General features: G+C 33.5%; 1 protein-coding gene and 1 long non-coding RNA gene across 2 annotated transcripts; one reads left to right on the forward strand and one right to left on the reverse strand.

Moving 5' to 3' along the window:
• Positions 1 to 1,732: 1,732 nt before the first annotated feature.
• LOC110108228 (arabinosyltransferase XEG113-like) lies at positions 1,733 to 13,117 on the forward strand. Its single transcript, XM_020838783.2, has 7 exons — positions 1,733 to 1,862; positions 2,012 to 2,065; positions 10,717 to 10,830; positions 11,613 to 11,711; positions 11,794 to 11,913; positions 12,339 to 12,425; positions 12,658 to 13,117. Exons 3-7 carry the CDS (start codon positions 10,720 to 10,722, stop codon positions 12,802 to 12,804), a joined length of 564 nt encoding a protein of 187 aa, XP_020694442.1. The 5' UTR covers positions 1,733 to 1,862; positions 2,012 to 2,065; positions 10,717 to 10,719; the 3' UTR covers positions 12,805 to 13,117.
• Positions 7,221 to 8,206, reverse strand: LOC114581199. The gene is made up of 2 exons (XR_003703073.1): positions 7,739 to 8,206; positions 7,221 to 7,646 (listed from the first exon to the last, which is right to left on the reverse strand). It is a non-coding gene; the product is annotated as an uncharacterized LOC114581199 (long non-coding RNA).
• Positions 13,118 to 22,712: the final 9,595 nt, after the last annotated feature.

A 22,712-nucleotide genomic window follows, 5' to 3' on the forward strand; every position in this document is an offset into this window, starting at 1 on the left:
TTCAAGGATTAGCACATGTTGTGCTCGGATTTTATTTAATTATGATTGTTAATGGTTTTAATATTTATCAATCCACTTTCCTTCCTCTTTAGACTGTATTCATGATTCTTTGTGTTGTTTTTATCATTTGTTATTAAAGCTGAACCCGTTAATTGTGAATTAAGTTTTGAAGGATGGCTTTGGAAGGTTAAGTTATATATCAAAGATGTTTGTATTAATTTGGCATTGTTTCAATTAATTTATTTAGATAAAAAATTGATACTAGTCTTGTCTATTTCAAGTTGATTAGAAGTATTTCCTGCTCTCATTGCTTCACAAATTTATTTCGACTACTCATTGGCTTTCACCTGAATTGTGCAATGTCATGAACTCATACGATACCATTTGTAAAATTTAAATGATACTAGTAAGTTTTCACGAGCTTTTGGTGCTTGTATTTAATATGTTAAAGAAATATTATTTTTTATAGTTTCTTTTCACATTATGATTGGTGTTTTTCTCTTAAATTATTGAACTTTAAATAAATTATTAATAAAATTTTATGTTTTGTGCCATTTTTAAAATAGCACTCACATTGCTATTTGCTATGCACTAAGGCTCTATAGGTGCTTTGCATTATAGTTCAGTATTTACTATTGACATGTATGGATATGTCACAGTGACATACCATGTAAAAATCATACGGCCTTGCGATGACCCGGTTAGGAGAGTAGAGGTATTAGATTTGACTTATGTTAAGAAAGGTAGGGGTAGACCTAAAAAGACTTGGTTAGAAAATATTAGGAATGACCTTTCTTTATTAGATTTAAACGAGAATTTGACTTTTAATAGGACACAATGGAGAAAAAAGATTCATGTAGCCGACCCCACGTAGTGGGATAAAGGCTTGATGTTGTTGTTGTTGTTGTTGTATTGAAATATTTAGTTAGCATGTTCAAACTGGAAATGCTTTGGATCATTTCTCTGTAATTGAATTCTTGATTCTTAAACTTTCTTTTTTTCCCATATCCTGGTTGGCAAATTCCTTATGTGCTGTGGGTCACATGATCCAAACATGCTTTTAAAATTTCTTGTGTGAGCACATACCACAAATTGTTGAATTAAAATTTAAACGTTGTATGAAAATATTTGGGATTTTACTCGACAAGTTCTTTTTAGTTGAGTTTTGGAATCGCCATAATATATATTATCATAATTGCTTCCATGCAATTAAAAATAAAATGAAAACATATAAAGTTCATGAAATCCAAAACACAAGGGAGATCCACTATATAAATCATTTATTAAAGCTTTGTTGCAAAAAGTTATGTCTCTTTAGTTCATTCAACTTTTTGATAATACTGTCTTACTAAAGTTGGTTAATATTTACTGGTTTAAGTTTAACTTTATTGAAATAGCTTGTATAGCCACGATTCTGAGAATGCCAGTTTTGGAGTTAAAGCCAAATTCCTGAATTTCCTGATGCAAGAGGTTCATGAATATGGTCAAATCTCAAAAAGGGCATGTATGATAGATGGAATGATAAGGATATTTGAGCTAATTAAATCATTTATTAGTAAACCCGGCCCCTGCCTACTCCAATAATGACTAAATAGAAAGGTGTCAGTTCTTAAATTGAATAGTAGTATATTTAAAAGGGAAAAATTAGCCTGCTGGCGTCTGTTAACTATATCAATTGCAGGAAAACAAGTTGTCGAAAGTTTTCTAATAAATTTATATAATGTGTGCTCTTAATTTAAGTTAAAGAAGTTCTATGGCTTCTTACAGGAGGTTACTTGTCTTTTAAACCGAATATTCCAAAGGCTTTGCTATTAGATGGTGCACATACTCTTGAATCTCATTTCTCGTTAGTTAATTACCAGGTAAGATTACATATGTTTTTTTGTTTCTGTATTTATCAATATTTTTGAAGTCCTCTGGGGACCATGCAGACCGCAGTTTTTGTCAGATGTGGAGATGCTTTCCCCACATGGGTAATATTGGAAAAATAAAATACTTATTTATTTTGTAGTTGAAGCAAGTAAGGACTGCACTTGCGATAGCATCATTGGTAAATAGAACTCTGGTGAGTGATAATTATTGTCTTCATTTTTACCATACTTATTCAGCTTTCGTTGTACTTATGCTATAGTGATTCTCATACTGTTCATTTTCTCTACATCCACATATCATCGGAATGTTTCAAATGTTTAGTTATTATTTTTTATGTAGGGCTTGTGTCAAAAAATTTAGTGTACAGGTCATATAAATGATTCTGTGAAAACTACATCTATGTAGTAACAAAAATTTAGGAGTTCCTCTATTCTAGAACATTATTACTCTTTCTACTCTTTCTCATTCATAACTATACAAATTAAATGTATTTTGGTGTAAATTCTACTTTTAATTGTAAATGTCCAAAATATCTAACACTTTTTTACTTATTTTAGGTGGTCTTGCTCTTACCATTTTTCTAGTTTAATTATGTCATATCATTCCAAGTTTTCCCAAAACATCTATTCTTTTTTTGAAGAAATGCATAATTGCATTAATTATAAAATAAAAGACAACCTAATACAAACTAGGTAAAGGAAGCTAATGGTTCCTTTTTCAACAAGAAAAAGGTACCTTATTGGACTTAAATTTGTTAAATTAAACTTATTATAAATGATATGAAACCCACTAATTCTTATTTTGAAACTGTTGAGATGCAGGGGATACCAAAGTAATAAACTAGAGTTCCCATCCAGTTAGAGAATAAGACTTAGTAATGATTCCAAAATCAATTAAAAAATGTTTAATATAACAAATTAGATAAAAAACGAAGCAATAAAAGCTAAAAAGGAAAGTACATTTTAACAATAAAATCCAGCAATCACTTAAGAATATCATTGATAGATATTCCATAAACTTTTTCCAATCTCCAAAGTCAGCTTCCAAAGATAGCATTAATCCAAAAATTTTGATAATTTGCTCCATCTTCAAGTATCTACCAGCAATGTTGTTGTCACCCGGAGAACCATCTTGCATTTTATTGAGGTAAAAGAGAAGAAGAAGCTCTCATGCCGTTCTTCACTTTGATTTCAGCCATCTTCCTTCTAGGATTATCTTTCACCGGTCATAATGCTTGAAGTTCTTTGAACAATGTGGGCTTAGATCCGAGGGATTTACTCTTCTTAAAAAGACTATTGTCTTTTTTAAGAGCAGTTTTTTAAAAATTCAATGAGATATCCGAAAGTGGAGAAGTATCTCTTATCAAGTAAAAACTGTTTTTTAATTCAGGTATAGAAGCTGAATTAATAATTGGTTCAGCATTAATGCTATAACCAGCCGCCAATTCAGTTGAAGGATTTGCAATAACCTCCTGAAAATCTGCATTTTTGAATTTAAAAATTGGTTTGTTATCTACCTGAAATTCAACAACTTGAATTGAATTGGTAGGAACAGCTTCAACTCCTTAATAGCTTCCACAATTTCAGGAATTTTGAATTCAGATTTTGAATTCAAAATATTGCTGTTGGGATTCAAATTATTGCACTCCACTTCCACTGGATCAGCCAAACAAATTTCAGAGTTTAAATTCTGTATTTCCTGAAATTGTTCCACCGGTCCATAATTTGTGGGATTTGAATTTTTAATTTTTTAGCAATCACAGGATGGACAGTGGAAAATTCAGCACCCCGTCTAACTGCGTTGTCTTCTTCTTCCTTGTTTCCAGCAACGTCACATGCTGTCAAAGGATCAATAGAAAATTCTGAACCAGAAATCTCGCCTCCTTCAGCATCTTCCAAGGCAGCATTTTTGTTATTAACACAAACTTCATCTGATTTATCCATGTTTGAGATAACTTTAAGAATCTTTTTTTCTGGAATAATTTTCCTTTTGTTTTTGAACTTCACATGCATCCAAGGTCCAAAAGAATTATTTTCAGATTGAAAAGAACAAGGGGCCTCTTTAACAATAGGATTTTGATTATGTGTTGTATTAGGACACACAGAATCAATATGGCCGATTTTTCCACATTTAAAGCAAAAAGATGATAGATTTTCATACTCAAAACTTTTGAAAAAATACCATGAATTCCTTCCACCCAAATTCCAGAGGGGAGCTTAGAATTCAAATTTACTCGAATGCAAGCTCTAGCAAATTCCCTTCTCCCCCATCTAAACATGTTACCATCCAATAAAATTGGAGTTCCAATTCTAGAAACAATTCTAGTGATATTGGATTCATCCCAACAGTGTAGTGGCAAATGAGGAAGACGAACCCAAATTGGAGAAGAAATTCCATTCAGAGAATAAGGAGAGAAGGTAGGAGACCATTTGTCTAAGCCTACCACAAAACCCCCTACAAGCCAAGGACCTCCGTTAAGAACTTCCTCCATGGCTTCATGAGAATGAAATGAACAAAGGAGCCAATCTAGACCAAGCAATGTAATATGAAATCCTCCAAATTTTGTCCATTGCTTGCTTAACTCAAATGAACACTTAGAAAAAGGATAATTTTTTCTAAGAATGTTAACAACTAATGAATTGTTCAAAACTTGAACATTAGATTTTTCTTTTCCCTTGTCAAGAATGACAACATTTTCATCTCTAATATCCTCATGTATTTCACTAAAATTTATTTTAATGTGAGGTTTTTTAATCCACACATTAGGAATATCCAATTTTGAAGAAGAAATTGGAATATCAATGTCCTTCTTTAAAATATCAGCAAAACTACCTCTTGATGATGATGCTTCCTTATCATTTGCTCCAGCAATGATAGCCGACAAAGGTTTTGGCGTATCATTCAAAGACGAAATTATTTCCTTACCTTTGCTTGAAATTGGCAAAGGTTTTTTCATAGCATTTAAACCTCCCTCTTTTATGACTAGAGGAGATTCCAAAATCCGAAAAGAAGAGATTCGATTGAATGAGAATCTACCTCTTGAATCCAACATGATTGGACTTGCGGTAGATATCAAATTTTTGGTGTTCCGGTCATCCTTAGATGACCGGCCACCTTCATCCATCTCCCACAATAGCTCCTGATCCTTCAAAGCCTTCTTCGAAATTCTTCCTACTTTTGTGGAGCTCCCAAAACATCTATTCAATACTTATTATATGAGATTTATTGATTTAGAGAAAGCATATGATAAAGTTCCAAGAGAAATTCTCTGTAGAGTTCTAGAAAAGAAAGGAGGTAATAATGTTTATATTCAAGCCATTAATGTTATGTTTTCAAGAGTTGTTACTGTTGTTCAACAGAAGATGGTTTGACCAAGTATTTTCCTATTTCAATTGGATTTACATTAAGGATAACCTTTAAGCCCAAATCTTTTTGCTTTAGTTATGGATGTTCTTACTAGACATTTGCAAGACGATGTACCATGGTGTATGCTTCTTATTGATGATATTCTTCTTGTTGATAAAACTCGATAAGGGGTTGAAGGAAAACTTTAATTATGTAGGTCAACCTTAGATTCTAAAGGTTTTTGTTTGAGTAGATCTAACATTAAATGCATGGAGTGTAATTTTAGTAGTAATAGATCTAGTGGGGGGATTGTGACTTTGGACGATTAAATCATTTTATAGAGTACATGTTTTAGATATCTCATGTCTATTGTCCAAAGTGATGGTGAAATAGATGAGGATATTATTAGTAGAATTTAAGTTGGAAAGAATGCATCAATCCTGTTGTGTGATAGAGAGGTACCCCTCAAACTTAAGAGAAAATTCTATATGATGGTGGTGAGACCTGCAATACTTTATGCGCAGAATGTTGACCATTAAAAATAAGTATAAAATTAAGTTAAAGGGTTGCAGAGATGAGGATGCTCATGTGAATGAATAGCTTTACTCTTGGAGACAAAATGCTAATTAATTATATTCATGAGTGGCATATAAGATTAGAGAAAGTCACCTTAGATGGTTTGGCCATATAAAATGGTGTCCTTTCGTTGACTTGGTTAGGAGAGTCGATGTATTAGATATGACCTATGTTAAGAAAGGTAGAGGTAGACTTAAAAAGACTTGGTTAGAAAGTATTAGAAATGATATTTTTTTTATTAGATTTGAATGAAAATTTGACTTTTAATAGGACACAATAGAGAAAAAGGATTCATGTAGCCGGCCTCACAAAGTAGGATAAAGGCTCGATGTTTTTGTTAATTTAGCTATTAGTGGCATCTTTATCGCTCAACACGGGAATTCAAATTACATAGCTTGCATAGTTATTTTACAAAGCCGACCTTTTATTCTCAACTATAGAAATTCAATTTGGTTATCTTAACAATCTTTAAAGGTAACACTTCGCACCTTTCTTTTTTCCATTTTTTATCGGTCATTGTTTATGTTGATTTTTTTTTCTTTTATACTTCTAAGATATTTATTGATATTTAGTATCTATTATATTTTGTGAACATTCAAAATTGATGGGATTTATTCGAAATATTTTTTGGTCTAATTGCTAAAACTTGTGATAAATTATCTGGAAGGGCGGCTAACATTTAAACTTGACTAATTCAACAAATTGAGTATGCAGGGATATTTATATCCCAATTAGTGCAACTTGCTGTATTAAAGAGCAAAGAATTTGTCCTCTATTAGGATTAGTAAACATACACAAGCCCTACTAAATTCACATGATCTATATTTTATTTCAAAAATTAAAGGGATTGCACTTTTTTAATATATATATATATAATGAATTAATAGTATGCTCATGATGATGCAATTCCATCACTGCGTGAACTGATCTCTAGTAAATGCGGCACACAATCTTTGTTTCTCTTCAACAAAACATTCAAACTTAATTATCCACGCATGCAATCCAAGGTTAGCATGCATGGCTTTTATCTATCCAACGGTGCACACTATATAAGGAAACCATAAAACACTCATAGGCTACCTCAATCCAAGCTGCCTATCCCACTCAAATTTTCAGTGTGGGCATATCATGGCCTCTTAATAATCCAAAAGTAGCCTCAACCCTTGTCTATAAAAAAGTCTAGGGCTACTTATTTACTTGAATTATCTTAAATTTTAGTATTCTGCTCTAATTCTCTCATTTAAGCAAACAATTATGTGATTTTGGCATTGGAAAGGCCTTCAGGGTTTACTAGGGGTAGGACTCACTAATGGGGACATCAGAGCTTGGAAAGTCTATCAGAGACGTGGCCGTCGATCTACGGCCACAATCGAGTCAATATATTTTTGAGTTATATTATGTATTTATCTTTTATTATTTTATATTTGTATTTGCTCTTATTATTTTTCACTTTTACCCTTTATTAAAGGGAGGTCATGTGCATGCCCAAAGAGTATTGTTGTCTTTACTTTTTGAGTCATTTGTATGAGGCTATTTATAGCCCTTATATTTCTCTTCTTATACTTAATGAATGAATTATAAAAATTTTTCATTGCTTGAGTTTTTTGTGAGATCTTGAGAGTGCTTGGGAGAGAAATCCCTTGGAGAGGGAAATCGGATTACCCACCAACCTTGGAGACGGCCGGGTTCGTGGTTCTTCTTCACTACCTCTTTTCCTCTTCCATTCATCCCCTAGTCGCCGGCCTAAGGATTCCCCCACCACCACTAAGCCACCGGCCACCCTAGCCACACTTCACCGTCGGCTAACTCCTCACTTCGCCAAGCCACCTTTCCATACCTCTCCCTCCCTTTAACTCCAATTTTTCCACTTTCCTTCTCCCTTTCCCCCATCGAAATCCCTACAAAACCCCAACCTAGCCGCCGGCCATACCTCTCCCTTCCTTACCTCCAATTTTTCCACTTTCCTTCTCCCTTTCCCCCATCGAAATCCCTACAAAACCCCAACCTAGCCGCCGGCCATACCTCTCCCTCCCTTACCTCCAATTTTTCCAAACTCCACTTGAATAGTTTCCTTTCTTGCTTACTCCTTTTGGGAAAGTTATTTACTATCAATCAATTCAAATTTGAAATTTGAATCATTTCCTAAAAGCGAATCCTATTTTAGGAAAGTTTCTAAATTCAAATTTAAACTTAATTTGATTTGGAGTAGACATTAAATTCTACTCCTAATTAGTAAATCCCAAGGAGGAAAGCATTAAAATTGTTTTAATGTCCCCACATCCTAGCCCCCTGTGCCCCACCTCCTTCCTTTGATTTGGAGTGGACATTACATCCTATGTCCTAATTAGTAAATCCCAAGGAGGAAAGCATTAAAATTGATTTGATTCTCCCCAACATCCTAGCCCCTGGCCCCCCCCCCCCCCCCAAACTAATTAATACATCTTTGGATTTATTTCCTAAAGGCCATCTCCCCTCTTGGAATTAATTCAAGGCCCACCCGTATCTCTCTTGGCCGAAATTTCCTAAAGCCTAACCTCCTTACTACTTTCCAAAATCCCATCCTTGGTTTGTGGAAATAAATCTCAAGCTTCCCCTCTTGCCCGCCGCCCCCTCTCCCTCTTTCTCTTTTTTAATTATTTTCAAATAAAGGGATTAATTAAGGAGGTCTTTGAATTAGATTTCCCTCCACAAAAACTAAACCAAAGTCTTCCCATAGTGGCCGGCCATCCCCTCCTCTATCTCAACTTGTGAGAGAAACTTCTTTCTCTCTAGTGGAGTCTTCAAGGGAGCAACCTTGGCCTTCATCTACACATCATTCTTTCAAAGCCGATGAATGGCCGATCCAGAACTTGACTACGGATTCGCTTACGACGAACAAGGCAACGTCAACATCCTCAACTCCACATTCGATTTCAAACAGGAAGTTGATCGTTCCATTGAAGAGTACGTGGACCGCATCATCTTCACGCTCTCAAAGGCCATTGACGAGCAACTTGCCAACGTCCAGTGGCAAATCGTTTTCGGACCATCCCAAGGGTGAACTTCGTCCCCTTTTCATTTAATTTCCTAATCCACTAATCATGTAGGTGGTGATCAAGTCACAAGGAGCCATGCTTCGCTTTCTGCCTCTGCTTAGTAAACGTAGGATTGAGCGTGCTTTCTATGTTTCTATCTTATTGTTAGCTTAGAGATTTTGTTGAAAACTACTTAATTCGCATGTTGTTGAAATTCTAAGTTATTTTGATAATCCAAATGTTTGGAATGTGATTTGGCCTAAACGTAGCTACCCCTCTTACGTTTTCTTTTATCGTTTTGATTGCTAATAGTCTTAATCGTAATTGTTCTTATCAAAATCATGCAAGTTCTTTTTGCATACATTCAAAAGCATTGTAGTCCTGCATTACTCACACTTGTTATTTTGGTCAATTGTGAGCATGAGATTGGTTATGATGGAAAGCCTTGCTTGAAGACTCCAATTGGATATAGTTTCCAACTTGCAAAGTACTACGAAAAGTTAAATTTCTTGTGTGACATGTCAATAGTTAAATCTTGATTAAAGTGTAAATAATCTCACCATGCTTAACTTATGATAGCCCATACAGAGAATAGGGAGTCATAGTAAAGCCTTAAATATCTGATATGGAAAACACAGGAATATTATGGAGGCAATACTACATCATCCTTTATAAAGAGAAACAGAAGCATGCTGCTTTTGATTAGCACAGACATAAATGCCTCCCTTAAACGGGCTGAAATACTGTTGAAACAGCTCTATAAGTGAAGTATTAGGTGACTATAATGTCATAGTGAAATAAAAAACTACTGCATTTGTAGTTTGCATTAAGTATGTAATGGATTAATTTATGGTTTTATACCACAGAATGTCCTTGTTATAGTTTTCCTAATGTTTTTCTTAATTTTTTTTATCTTACTAACGCCTAATTGTCTTTAATATGTTTCCTTGTTTCTCTATATATATTTATGTCGACATACGATGGAGTATAATTATTTCTGTTATATGAGTATTTACTTGAGCATGGGAACAATTATAAACCAGCAGTACGATCAAATTTAGCTTTCTAAATTCAACAACTGAAAACGCCATTGTCTAAGACTTTTTTCATATTGATCATAGGGATTGGATGAAAATGTCCATTGATTGCAACACATCCATAGCAAGTGGATTAAAAATGTAATGAAGCAGAAAAAAGTCTGCAATCTCAATGGAGCAGATGCTTTACATTTTAATTTCTGATTTTCTAAATGCTAGGCATATTAAAGTGTATGAAATTGACGATCATTCTATATATATATATATCATAAAAATTTGAAGTTTTTGCTTTACTTTTATCCTCTTTGCAAGATGCCTCGCCTCCTATGATATTGTAAGTCTTAACAGCATTTGATTTTTATTTTCCACTCAAAAGTATATTTATTTTTCTTAATAATTATTTATATATCCTCAATCCATCTCTTACTCTCTTACTATTTTTAATCTATAATTAAGTATTAAAAACCTTATGTTGCCATCTCTTAATGCAACTAATTATCTTATCCCACGTGTTCTTTGTTCAATTATAAAATTCTAATTTTCTAACAACTTTTCTGGAACAGCTTCACCTTATATTCCAGTTTTATATACATACATATTCTCAGTACTGGTCCTCTTGTTACATCATAAACAGTGCAACAAGATTACACATGCGGAGTTTTTTTTTTTTTATGCATAACATTTATACCCCAATTTGTGCAAAAAATTTGTAAGAATAATATATTTTAATGCATCAGGATGGAAAAATAATTAAAACAAGTCAGTCTGCAATCTTAATGATAGAGATGCATATGCAATTCAGTTTCTGATTATATTTATGTTATGCATGTTAAATAAAGTTTATGAAACTGATAATCATTCTTCTATGTTAGGTAATGCCTCCAATCTGGTGCAGGTTAGATAGAATGTGGTTTGGACATCCTGGAATAATGGAAGGAACTTTAACCAGACAACCTTTTCTCTGTCCTATGGACCACGTATTTGAGGTATGCCACCCCAAAACCTGGCTAGTAATTCAAACGAACTGCTAGAGGTATTAGATTCATTAGGCTCAGGTATTTTCCATGCTTTACAGCACCATCTTCTCAGCCGCTTAACCTGTAATTATTGTCTGTAAAGCACACTTGAAGATAAGCAGTCATGGGCGGAATCCATATGGTGCCAACTTTCATTGTTTTCAGTCTCTTATTTATTAGTTTCATTATGGTTGACATAATATTTCCAAAAGTGTTAGTGACAGTCCACAGGCCGCATTAATGTTCTTCTAAGGATTTGTATTGTACTTTGCTGATGCTGTGAAATGAGTTGTGGGAATCTTTACTGCAAGGCTTAGTGTTTCAGCATTTACAAAGTATGAGTTAGCTTCAGATCATTTAGAGCAGCGTTGGATTTATACATCTTCTTGCCTCATAGGAAGTGGCATATGGAAGAAGATCATGTTCAATGGTCTTCATGACCGTCATCAAAACTTTTTAATGTTCCAAGGGCCTTCTATATTGCGTTGGATGCACTTCTACTTTGGTAGTAATTATGAAACCAGTTGTGTAATCCTTAATACACGGTTTAATATTGCAGCTGTTATCCTGTATGAGTAGCTTGAGATCATTTGGACCAGGGTAGGATTGTAATTTTTTTTTTCTCATAGGATGGGTTATATGTATAATCAACATGTTTATCTTCATGTCCATCATCTTCGTAACTATTTATGTGAACTTCAGAATCTCTCATCTCTTCTATAAACTCTGAAAGGATATTCCGATATGTTTAGGTGAATGTTATGTTGAGAGATCAACCTTTTGAAGAATTTGGACCAAACATTGATTTCAGGGAATACTCGTTCCTCCAAAACCCAAGACTTCCTAAACAGGTAATGCATTGTTCTTAAAACTAAGAAGTTGATATTGGGTTCTCTTTTTTTCAATTGAAAGATGTAATTTTAATGGATATAGGTGAAGGAATCTTTTCTTGAAGTTAAGCTCTGTAAGCAACAATCATCAAAGTGCCATGAAACTAATCAAACTGATCGGCAAGGGTTCATCAGATTGCCAATGCACAGCACCCAAGAAATGGTATCTTTTTGCTCTCGTTGTCAAATAAGCTGTACAATCAACACACCTTACAATGCATGCCTCTCTCGCCCTCTAAATTTGAGAAAATTCATATGTATCACTCAACACACCTTACAATGCATGCGTCTCTCACCCTCTAAATTTGAGAAAACTCATATGTACTTGTATTTAATACGAAATTTTTATTTTAAATTTCTCTTACAAATATATATTTTAATTTGGGGATAAACCCTTTTTATCACCTCATTTAAAATCTTACTTCTGTCACTAAAAGTTGCATATGCTTTGACGTTGTGGTGGATAACCTTTCTTAGGTCATTACCAAAAATGTTTTCGTCATTAAAATATATTTACTAGAATTTGCTTTGAACTCCTCTCCTCGTGGTGATGCTGATTGACTAAATATTTGTATCTTTCCCCTGCAGATAGTAGAGTTTTTTTCATTGTATGAGGATGTCAAAGTGATAGAATTTTCGTCCATGATGGACGCTTTCCAAGGTTTTCATAATGCGGTAAGCTTGCAAATTCACTAGTTCCTTTATGTAATTTTTAATATCTTAATAGGTTTCTTCTTTTAAAATACTCCAGTTCTCATTTCGTTGAAATAAGAAAAAAAAAAGCAGTTATCGTATTTCATTAACCGTGATTGGAAACTAACTGAAGCAGGAATTACTAACATTAGCCTTGATTTTTCCGATTTAATTATTTATTTGTACTGATTGAATTGTAACTATATACGCATAGGTATCTGAGAGAAGGTTCAGAAATCGCGTCCAGGGTTATGTAGGAATATGGTGCTGCGTGATGAATAAAGATCCAGGTCATATATTTTATGACATGTTTTGGGATGAGAAACCTGATTGGAAACCAGTGCCAGGCTTGAGAAGTTAATCATTTACCTTAGTTGTTCATTAAATTTTAGCCTCTTCATAGAGAAATACCAATAATATCGGAATTTCGAGTTCATCAGCTTACACCAGGTACCTTGGTAATCTCTTACGTCGGATTTGAAAGAAAGCTTCATTTTTCTACTGCAGTTTAAGTACTCAAATGTTGTAATGTGTTTTTTTTGCTCTTCCAATTATTATTGATTTGTTTAATTGTTCAAATTCTGAGTTCGAGTTTACTATGTAACTAAAGATCACCTGACAGTTGCGGGAAATATACTTTCACATGATAAAAAATGTGCTGGATTCATCTAGAATTTTTTTTTTTTTGTGGCAATATTTCATATCTTAGTAGAGGTTACTGGACGACTGGAGTTTATATCTGGTATAAGAATCACAATCACCTAATTAATTAGAAATTAAACGCATGATTTCTGAATAGATTTGATTCGATTTGAAAGTAAAGTATAATGATGTTAACATAAAAATTTTGAATTAAAAAATATACTTGTAGAACAAAGACTTAATTGTTTTCTTTGACTTGATATTGTTGATTTTCGTTTGAAGCTTGAAAATTAAAAAAAAAAAATGATAATAAAAAGAGATTTTTCAAGCCCATAAATTCTGTGTAGCACTTCAACAATCAGTGCCCCAATATAAATCGTGTATAACATGAATTAATATGGTGACTTTTTTATGTTTATTAATCAAAACTCTGCATTATAAAATAAGTCAAGATATTATCAACGGGATTTGAAAAATCAAAATCAAGTGATTTAGAATGACTCTTCTTATTTGTATTTAATTTTTTATTTAACGTTGTTCTTGTCTTGTGTTTTAATGCAAGAAGATGATACAATTTTTCTGTCAATATCAATCCTTGTGCAAAAACCGTTTGTTATTCAATGTATTTTTTATCTTACGTTTTTTTGTCTTCATGTTTTAACAAAGCTATATTCGGCAATATTATCAGTCTGCAATGCTAAACAAGGATAAATTTTCAAAACAATTACCGTTAATAATTTAATTAGTTATTAAATAAATAAAAAATGTAGAACTAGGCGATTAGCTTAACTTCTAAAAACATTAAAAAAAGATTTCAAGAGAGAGAAAGTATGAGAGAGAAATAAACTAAAGAAATAAACAAAGAAATAAAGTAGCAGAGAAATAAAAAAATCAAAATCATTTTTTTTTTCATATATGTTAGAAGGCACATTGTAATTTTTTTATTAAAACGTTAAATGCAATTATTTTTTCTTTATTTTAATAAATAATTTAGAATGAATTATTTTTATGTTTGTGTCAAAAAATTTCACAATTTAATTTATCATAATCAATTTAAAAATATAAAATTTTAATGTATTTTTCTTCATAATATATTATTATTATTATTATTTATTTATCTTATTTTAAGGAAAATAATATTTTATATAAATATTTATCTTATTTTTTCATTAATAAATTAAAATGAATTCCTTAATTAATACTAATAAATACTAAATGTTAGTTTAATAAATATACCATAATTTTTAGTAATTTTTTTTAAAATAAGATAAATATTTATTGACGAGAATGGCTGAGAACATGACCCTTTTACTGAGGTGCATAATAAGTTTCCCTTTGCCTTTGAAAGTGGATTTAGTTTACTCGTCATTAATCTCTTAAAATGTTAATTTCATATGAGATGACTTTGGTATTATCTTCCTATGATAGAAATTAGCAATCATTTAACAAAATAATTTGCCTTTATTTTGAATTCAAAATTTTTAATCGGAGTCACTCAACTTGACTAACGAGTTGAAATTGAGAGTGAGTGGGTGACTTAAGAACCTAAATGAGAATGGAAATGGAGAGAGAATAAGTAGAGATAAAATATGAAGGATACTCAAAAAATATGATTACCAAAATTGGTAGAGTATCCACTATATCATTTGAAATAACTCCAGTTTAAGATCCCCAAACTGATCCTCATCATCACCCATTATTATAGGGGTTTGAGGGCTACATAGAAGACTACATAGAAAAATAAATAAAAACAAAGAACAGTACCACAATACATGTATAACACTACGCACAATCCTAGATACATGTTACCTCTTGATTAGCTAAAGGAGGGTGAGATCGGAAGGCTTTGACAAAATACCTTTAGGTGAGTTCAGTGACTCCATGTATATGAGGGCAAGTGTGCTTAGGTGAGTTTGTGGGTGAACACATATATGAGAGGGGATCAATGATTGGTTAGTTTGTTAACATGGTCGGAGACCTGTATGGAAGTTTCTAGATCGCTTGAGAAGAGATGGGTGAGTCAGACGATGCTATGGGAGGCGAGAGCTCCACCTTGATGATAGAAGTGAGTTGAACTGAGTGTCCCATGAGTAGCCTTCCTGTAGATGGTTTGGGGAGAATGGTAGTCCTAGGTGAGAGCAAGTGACTTGGATGTACTCCAAGCATATGGAGAATGTCGAGTTGTTAGCTTTACAAAGGCATCCTCAATCTACCTTGTGTAAGACGTGTTCCTTGGAAGGCTTAGGTGAGTGGCACATGTTTTGGTCATTTTAGAAGAGTTTTCCTATGAAGCCCCTAACGAGCCCCCTAGGTGGGCCCCCTTAGAGGGAGAGTTCATCTATCATGGCCCACCAGCTGCCTGCTAAATACATATAAAGACATATGAAAGTACACATTTAGTTTCCATATTTAATTATCCTTTTGACAGGCAAGTGACTAAAAGGACATTGAGCATTAAATAGTGGTACAAAAATATTTATTATAGCCTCGAGGATCGATTTAACCTTGGCATAACTACTAATAACACACTTCAAAGAGGCAATTTTATTTGTGAACTCCAGTTCTACATAAGTATATGTATCATGTCAAGTAATAAAATATTAAATATAGTATCTAAAAGTGCTCTGATGGCACTTGAAAGTTCAACAGGGATGTTAAGCCCTTATAAACAAATCCCAAGGCTAACCAAGAGGGGGAGGGGGTGAATTGGTGTTTTAAAAAATATTTCAATCAAAACACAATATAAAAATAAAAACCAAGATTCACCACAGAAATAAAAGTACAGAAATTATATATGAAAATAGTAATAAAGAAGATAAAAATTTATAGTGGTTCGATCAAAACGACCTACATCCACTCCCTGGAGGTGCCCTCCGAGTATTGCATTAAACTCAGTGTCTCTCCTTTTGCCTCCATAGTAAGGCTGAGAAGCCTTTACAAACCTCTTTTCCACCAACCCAAGTGAGGCAGAGAACCCAACTCCTTTTGCTTCCTCCAGAAGCAGGCATAAAACTCAACTCCTTTTGCTACCTCTAGAAGCAGGCATAAAACTCAACTCCTTTTGCTACCTCCTGAAGATGGTAGAGAACCTTAATTAGATGTTGAAGTAGACCTCTCTAGAGCCCCCAAGGAACTAAGGATGATGACTGGAGAAGACCATGATGGATCCTTGCTTGGAGAAACCTTTATAAAACCCCTCACAAACTCCCCCTCATAAGATCCTCTCTCTCCCTCTCCCTTGCTCTCCCTCTCCTCTTGGCTCTCTCAAGTTAGAATAGCAACAAAAGATGCTCTCTTAGGTATAACAATATGTCTTAAATAGAAGATATTCGGAATAGCTCTTAATTGCAACAAATCGACTTTATTATTCAGGACGATATAAATATCATCTTGTATGATAAGTGAAAATTAAGCTCAATCATCCAGGATGATTTGGGACGATCAGAGGGTTTTTTGTCATATCGTCCAGGCCGATAGTATATCATCATGATCGATTAGTATAAATCAATGAATATCATGCAGACAATCGCACTGAATGGATGTTTGGATGATGGAAAAATAGGTTGATCGTCCAGGTCGATCTCACGATAGTCCCGGATGATTAGTTCAAATCAGTGCAAATCATCCAAAGCATCGCCTTGAATAGAAGCTGGCCAATGTTTGGTCATCCAGGAATACTTAAGGTTTTTGAACTGATCGTCCCAACCAATCCTGCGATCGTTTAGGACGATATGATCAAGCAATCAAACCTTAATTACTTTTCTTAATTACTAGATTAAGTTAGGCATAATTATATTGCATCATCTAGGATGAATTCCTGGATGATGTCTTGGATGATATCCAAAAATAAAAGCTACCTAAATTGACATGGCGGCTGATTCTTTCTGATTTGAGCTTATCATCCTAGCCAATCCAAATATCATCTAGGATGATGAGCTTAATGACAACTACCTTAACCAAGATGCACTAATTAGGGTTTCTATTTTTAACTGATCGTCCAGGCCAATTTTTGGATCGTCCCGGACGATGTGACAAAAAATAGAGAACTTTAAAAATAGTTAGAAATTTTCCCCAAGTGTGTGTGTGTGCAAGGTTACTTAGCATCAGGAATCACATCGTTTATAATAGACTCATGAAAAGAAAATGTTTACAAACTGACTCAGACATAGTCTACCAAATCTTGAGCTGATTCAAATTATAGTTTGATCTTCTGGACCTAAAATGTTAGTGTTGAAACTCGTTCACTATGAATTAGGTTGTTAAGCCTAAGTTTATGTCCCACGGCTAACTAAGAGGGGGGGAGGGGGTGAATTAGTATTTTAAAAAATTAATCCCTCTTTTTAGTATTTTAAACTGAAATTAAACTTTAATGAATTTTATAGAAAAAGTTTTTCAACCACAGTTTTAAAACAGTAAATCACAAAAATAAAAAGTAGTGGAAAAATAATGACACCATATTTATAGTGGTTTGGTCAAAACCAGACCTACATCCACTCCCCGGAGGCACCCTACGAGTATTTCACTATTACCACTAGTGACTCTCCTTTTGCACCCATAGAAAGGAGGAGAAGCCTTTACAAAACTCGTTTCACCACTACTTAGTGTGGCAGAGAACCGTCATCCTTTTACACTATCCCAGTGCTGGCAGAGAACTGTTGTCCTTTTCATACTATCCCCAATGCTGGCAGAGAACCATCCGTTCTTTTCACACTATCCCTAGTGCTGGTAGAGAACCATCCATCATTTCACACTATCCCCTGTTCTGGGAAGAGAAACCTTCATCCTTTCACACTCTCCTAGTGTGGGCAGAGAACCCTTCGTCCTTTCACACTCTCTTAGTGTGGGTAGAGAACCCGCGGCTGTTCACACTTTCCAAGTGTTGGCAGAAAACCGGATCTCCTTGACAGATCTTTTCACAAGAATTCTAGAAGGAAGAAAGAAAAGAGTGAAGTAATCCCAAATCACAAGTAGAGTTTCTTACCTTTGAACACCAAGCGAAGCCTTCACGCTCCAGTGGTAGGAATCCTCCTTTGAATACACTCTCACACTCTCTCCTTGACTCTTCTTTCAATAGGCACGAAGATCAATGGCCAAAAAGATTAGGTCGCAGTAAAAATTGGACCTTATATAGGAGAGACAAGAAAAACCATCAAAAAACTGCAAATATTCAAGTCAACACGAAATGGATCATCCCGTACGATCGTGGATCGTCTTGGACGATTTTACTTAAAGTGTTAGAAACGATCATAATGAATATTGGTATGAAATATGTTCGTACACGATCATCGTCCCATATGAACTAGGTTCATCCAAACAAACAGTTATTTCATAGGTCGGTTCCCAAATTACCACAGGATATAACCAACTTATGTCGGTTCCCATCATCCTGGGACGAACAGGACTTCATCCGGACAAAATTTTTACAGAGGGCAACTCGTCCTGGCACGATTATGAGTTTTGTCTGAACAAAATTTTTACAGAGAAGACTTCATTCGGGGATGATTTGGATTTCTTCTGGACAAAATTTTTACAGAGCCCAAGTCGTCCTGACACAATTATAGATTTTGTCTGAACGAAATTTTTATAGAGAAGACTTCGTCTGGGGATGATTTGGATTTCGTCTGGACAAAATTTTTACATAGCCTAACTCATCCTGGGACGAAAATAATTTCATCCGGGACGATCAGGACTTAGAAAAATTTCCTCCAACAAACTGTTCATTCTATTGCTCTTAAAAGGAGATAACTGACCTGATCGTCCCGTACGAATTGCATTCGTCCCGTACGAATTGCATTCGTCCCGTACGAATTGCATTCGTCCCGTACGATCAGTACAAAATTTTTAAGATCTCCTTATGTGTGTGTGTTTATTCACTCAATTACAATCACTCCCTCTCAAACTTAATTCATACAAAAATTACAAGCTACAAAATACAAGATATCTCATGTTGAATTTAATTTGAAGTCTTAAGTAGTTTGGAGTTCGATTTTCCTGAAATGTTAGTACACATAAGAGCAAAAAATAAATTTTTCAAAAAGTGTCAGGAGATATTACACATAAAATAATAATATTTGGAATCATCAAAACTATACAAGTTGCAAGAATGTAAAACATGCAAATAGTAACTCTCTTAACAATCTCCTCCTTTTTGATGATGGCAAAATAATTATTGTTTATAGGATTTCAAATTCTAAGAATCTCTTAAACTCCCCCTGAATTGATAAACCCATGAAAATAAGGAGGTAATTGATTAAATTTTTTTTTTTTTTAAATTTAAACAACACAAAAGATAAAACAAAAACAATCAAACACACATACGAAACATACGATAGAACAAATAAAAAATACAAAAATACACTTGACACAAATACACAAGACACAACAAATAATTTCTCCCCCTTTTTGACAACTTCAAAAAGTGAAGAAGAAAAAAATACTTGAAATGTAAGTTGAAATACGAGAATCATTTGAAACTTTAATCTTGAAAGTGATTGAAATAATGTATGTAAATAAAATTAAAATATTTAGTCAAATCATAAAAATTCATAGAACTTAAGTAGAGATATAACATAGAAACTAAAAAGAATTTATCAAAACATGAGTCTATTTAGGACATTAAGATAAAAAAAAATCATTGCAAGAAGGATGAATAGAAAAATTATTATATTTCAAATTTTCAATATGTAATATAAATGAACATAAGAATTAATTTGAATTAAGAGATTTAAAGAATCTGAGAAGAAATAACTATCACATGTTCACTTTACGCATCTTTTTTCAAACTTGTGCACTATTATGCACCCTTTTTTTATGTTGGGCTTATTTTGTGCCTCTTTTTCACATGTGAATCTTGCCGCTTACTGATTTGTAATTGACTTTTTCAAATTAATCGTTTATTCTTTCCAGAAATCAGAATAATCTAAATTTCAATTTATTCTAAGTGCATTAAATTATAACTGATAAGGAAATAAAAAGAATTGAAGATAAACACATCAATTGCAATAATAATATTAAATTTCAAAGATCTAAAATAAGAACATGAATGATTTATCTTAAATAGATATCAAGTTATAATCAAAACTTAAATTTAGAATAATTAGATTTTCTAATGAATTTAATTTTAACTTACAATTCAGGATATAGCACATTTAAGATTAAAAAATATGATGATTTTCATAAAGACTAACAAACATTTCAAAAATAAGTTCAAATCAAAACATAAGAACTAATATTGATATCAATTTGAAGATATTATAATGATACATCAGGATATCAATACAAAATAAAACATCTGAAATAAAAGAAAAATACATTGAACAACTAAAAACAAACAATAACTAACACATAAAGTAAAAAACAATAACAATACAAACACATAACAATAAGTGCATCTATGACTCAGATGGTCCCTGATCTAGAGGAGGAGGAGGAGCACCACCAAAGAGGTTAAAGTATGTACTAATCATAAGTACATTGGTACTAATATCATTGATTTGCTCCCTCATATAACCCATTTCATGTTGATATTGAGCAGCCTGCTGCTGTAAATGAGTCTCAATTTGATCAAAGCGTTGATCAAAATAAGACTCTAACTGATTAAATCTTTGAACCAAATCCTGATAATTTGGTTCATTAGCGGGAGCAGGTACACCTTCTGGCTTTTCCTCTGTATCACTTATGACATGTGCTTTACCTGATTCCTCCTTGAAGATCGCTCTAAATGATCCGTCATTGTAGTAGAGCGGTTCTTCATATTCTAGATCTGGATGAACCAAGTTGTATTTCTTCTCCATAACAAAGGTGACTAAGTGTCCTAAGGCAATATTCCTTTTTCTTTTCTGTTCTGCATGGACGATTTCAGAAAGCCCATAAAGATAGTCAAGGATAAGTTGGGCTTCATCTATAGGCTCATTTGACATGATTAAAAAGGTCACCATAGAGAGAAGGGGGTAATATTGGCTCTATCACTAGCTTTTGGAATGATTAAAGTTCTAAGAATGTGTTGGATGATGCGTGCATTCCGGACAAGACCGGATACCTTAGCCACTTTCTCATTTAAACCATTTCCTCTAATCACCCTATTGATTTCATATCATTTATATTGATCATTGGTGATTAAGGTATGAGCTCTATCTCCCTCAGTCCTTAAATTTAGAAATGCTCCTAAGTCATGCTTGGTGATTTCAACTTTTTGTTTGAAGACATAGGAGCAAATCACAGAGTGGTCAGAGTTGAAGGACATATTGGCTAGAAAGTAGTGAAAGATATCTTTGTTATAGAGGTGAACGAGTGTAAGGATAAAGCGAAACGGAGTTGAAGCAAATAAATGAATTACTTGAAATGTAATATCTTCTTGGATTAGGATCCGGGAAGGGGTGATTTTTGAAAAACAATTTTTTTTTATTTGCCTCCTTATTTATTTTGGCTGAAGCAAACCTAGGAAAAGAATCCTCATTTGCTTTGAACAAAAAATTTTTGGATGAATTCCTATGTGGTTTCTTGGCTAAGACCTTTTGACGCTTGCTTGAACTGGTCATTTGAAAATGATCTAGAGTAAGAAAGGATTTGAAAGTGATGTTTAGAGAGTGACAATTGAGTTGAAAAGACTGCCTATTTATTGAAAAACAATTCATTCATACCAGACGAAAATAATTCGTCCCACACAAAATTTTTGTTTGTTCCGTACGAAAATATTTTGTACAGATGATTCAATACGACCAGAATGAAACAGCTTTTCATAATCAACGAGACTTACAAAGCGTCCTTTCGTACAGACTTTTGACCAGTCTGATCGTACAGACAAACACGTGTTCGTCCTAGGACGATCAGAACTTATATCATTTTAATGACAGTTGAAACCGTCCCCTACATCGAACCGACATGTGTTTGTCCAGACAAACCAAAGGTTCGTACGTACGAAGTTCGTATTAAAAACTACCTTATCCATTTAACTGCTTCATTCATTCGTCCCGTCGATTGAAAAATAAATCGTCCCGTACGATCATAACGATCGTCCAGATGAATTGACCATTAAACACTGAAAAATTGCATGCAAACGATTTAAAATCTTACACTTTGATACATTACACAAATCGTCCTGTACGAAAATTTTTCGTCTCGGACGATTGTCACTAAATTATTTTTTTAATTTTGTACACAATCAAAACTAAAATTCAAAAAACACAGAAAAAAAACATAATGTACAACAATAAAATGTAGACTTAAATAAAATCACATAAAAAAAAGATTAAAAAAATCATAACAAACACAAAAACATTAACTAGAAAACAAACATCAATATTGCAGAAAACATTTTTATTTAAGCATTTAAATCAATTACACCAAACCTTATTCTTAATGCACTGAAAGTATCAAAGGCTAAAGGTTTTGTAAAAATGGCTGCAAGTTGATTTTAAGTTGTAACATGAATGAGTTCAATTTCTCCCTTGGAAACATGATCCCTTATGAAATGATGCCTTATGTCAATGTGTTTGGTTCTTGAATGTTGAATAGGATTTTAGAAATGCAAATAGCACTAGTATTATCACAATAAATTGGAATAGTGCCTATAGTTAATCCTAAATCAATCAACTGTTGTTTTAACCAAAGTACTTGTGCCACACAACT

Source organism: Dendrobium catenatum, unplaced genomic scaffold, assembly GCF_001605985.2.
Source record: "Dendrobium catenatum unplaced genomic scaffold, ASM160598v2 fragScaff_scaffold_1595, whole genome shotgun sequence".
NCBI classification, from domain to species: domain Eukaryota; kingdom Viridiplantae; phylum Streptophyta; class Magnoliopsida; order Asparagales; family Orchidaceae; genus Dendrobium; species Dendrobium catenatum.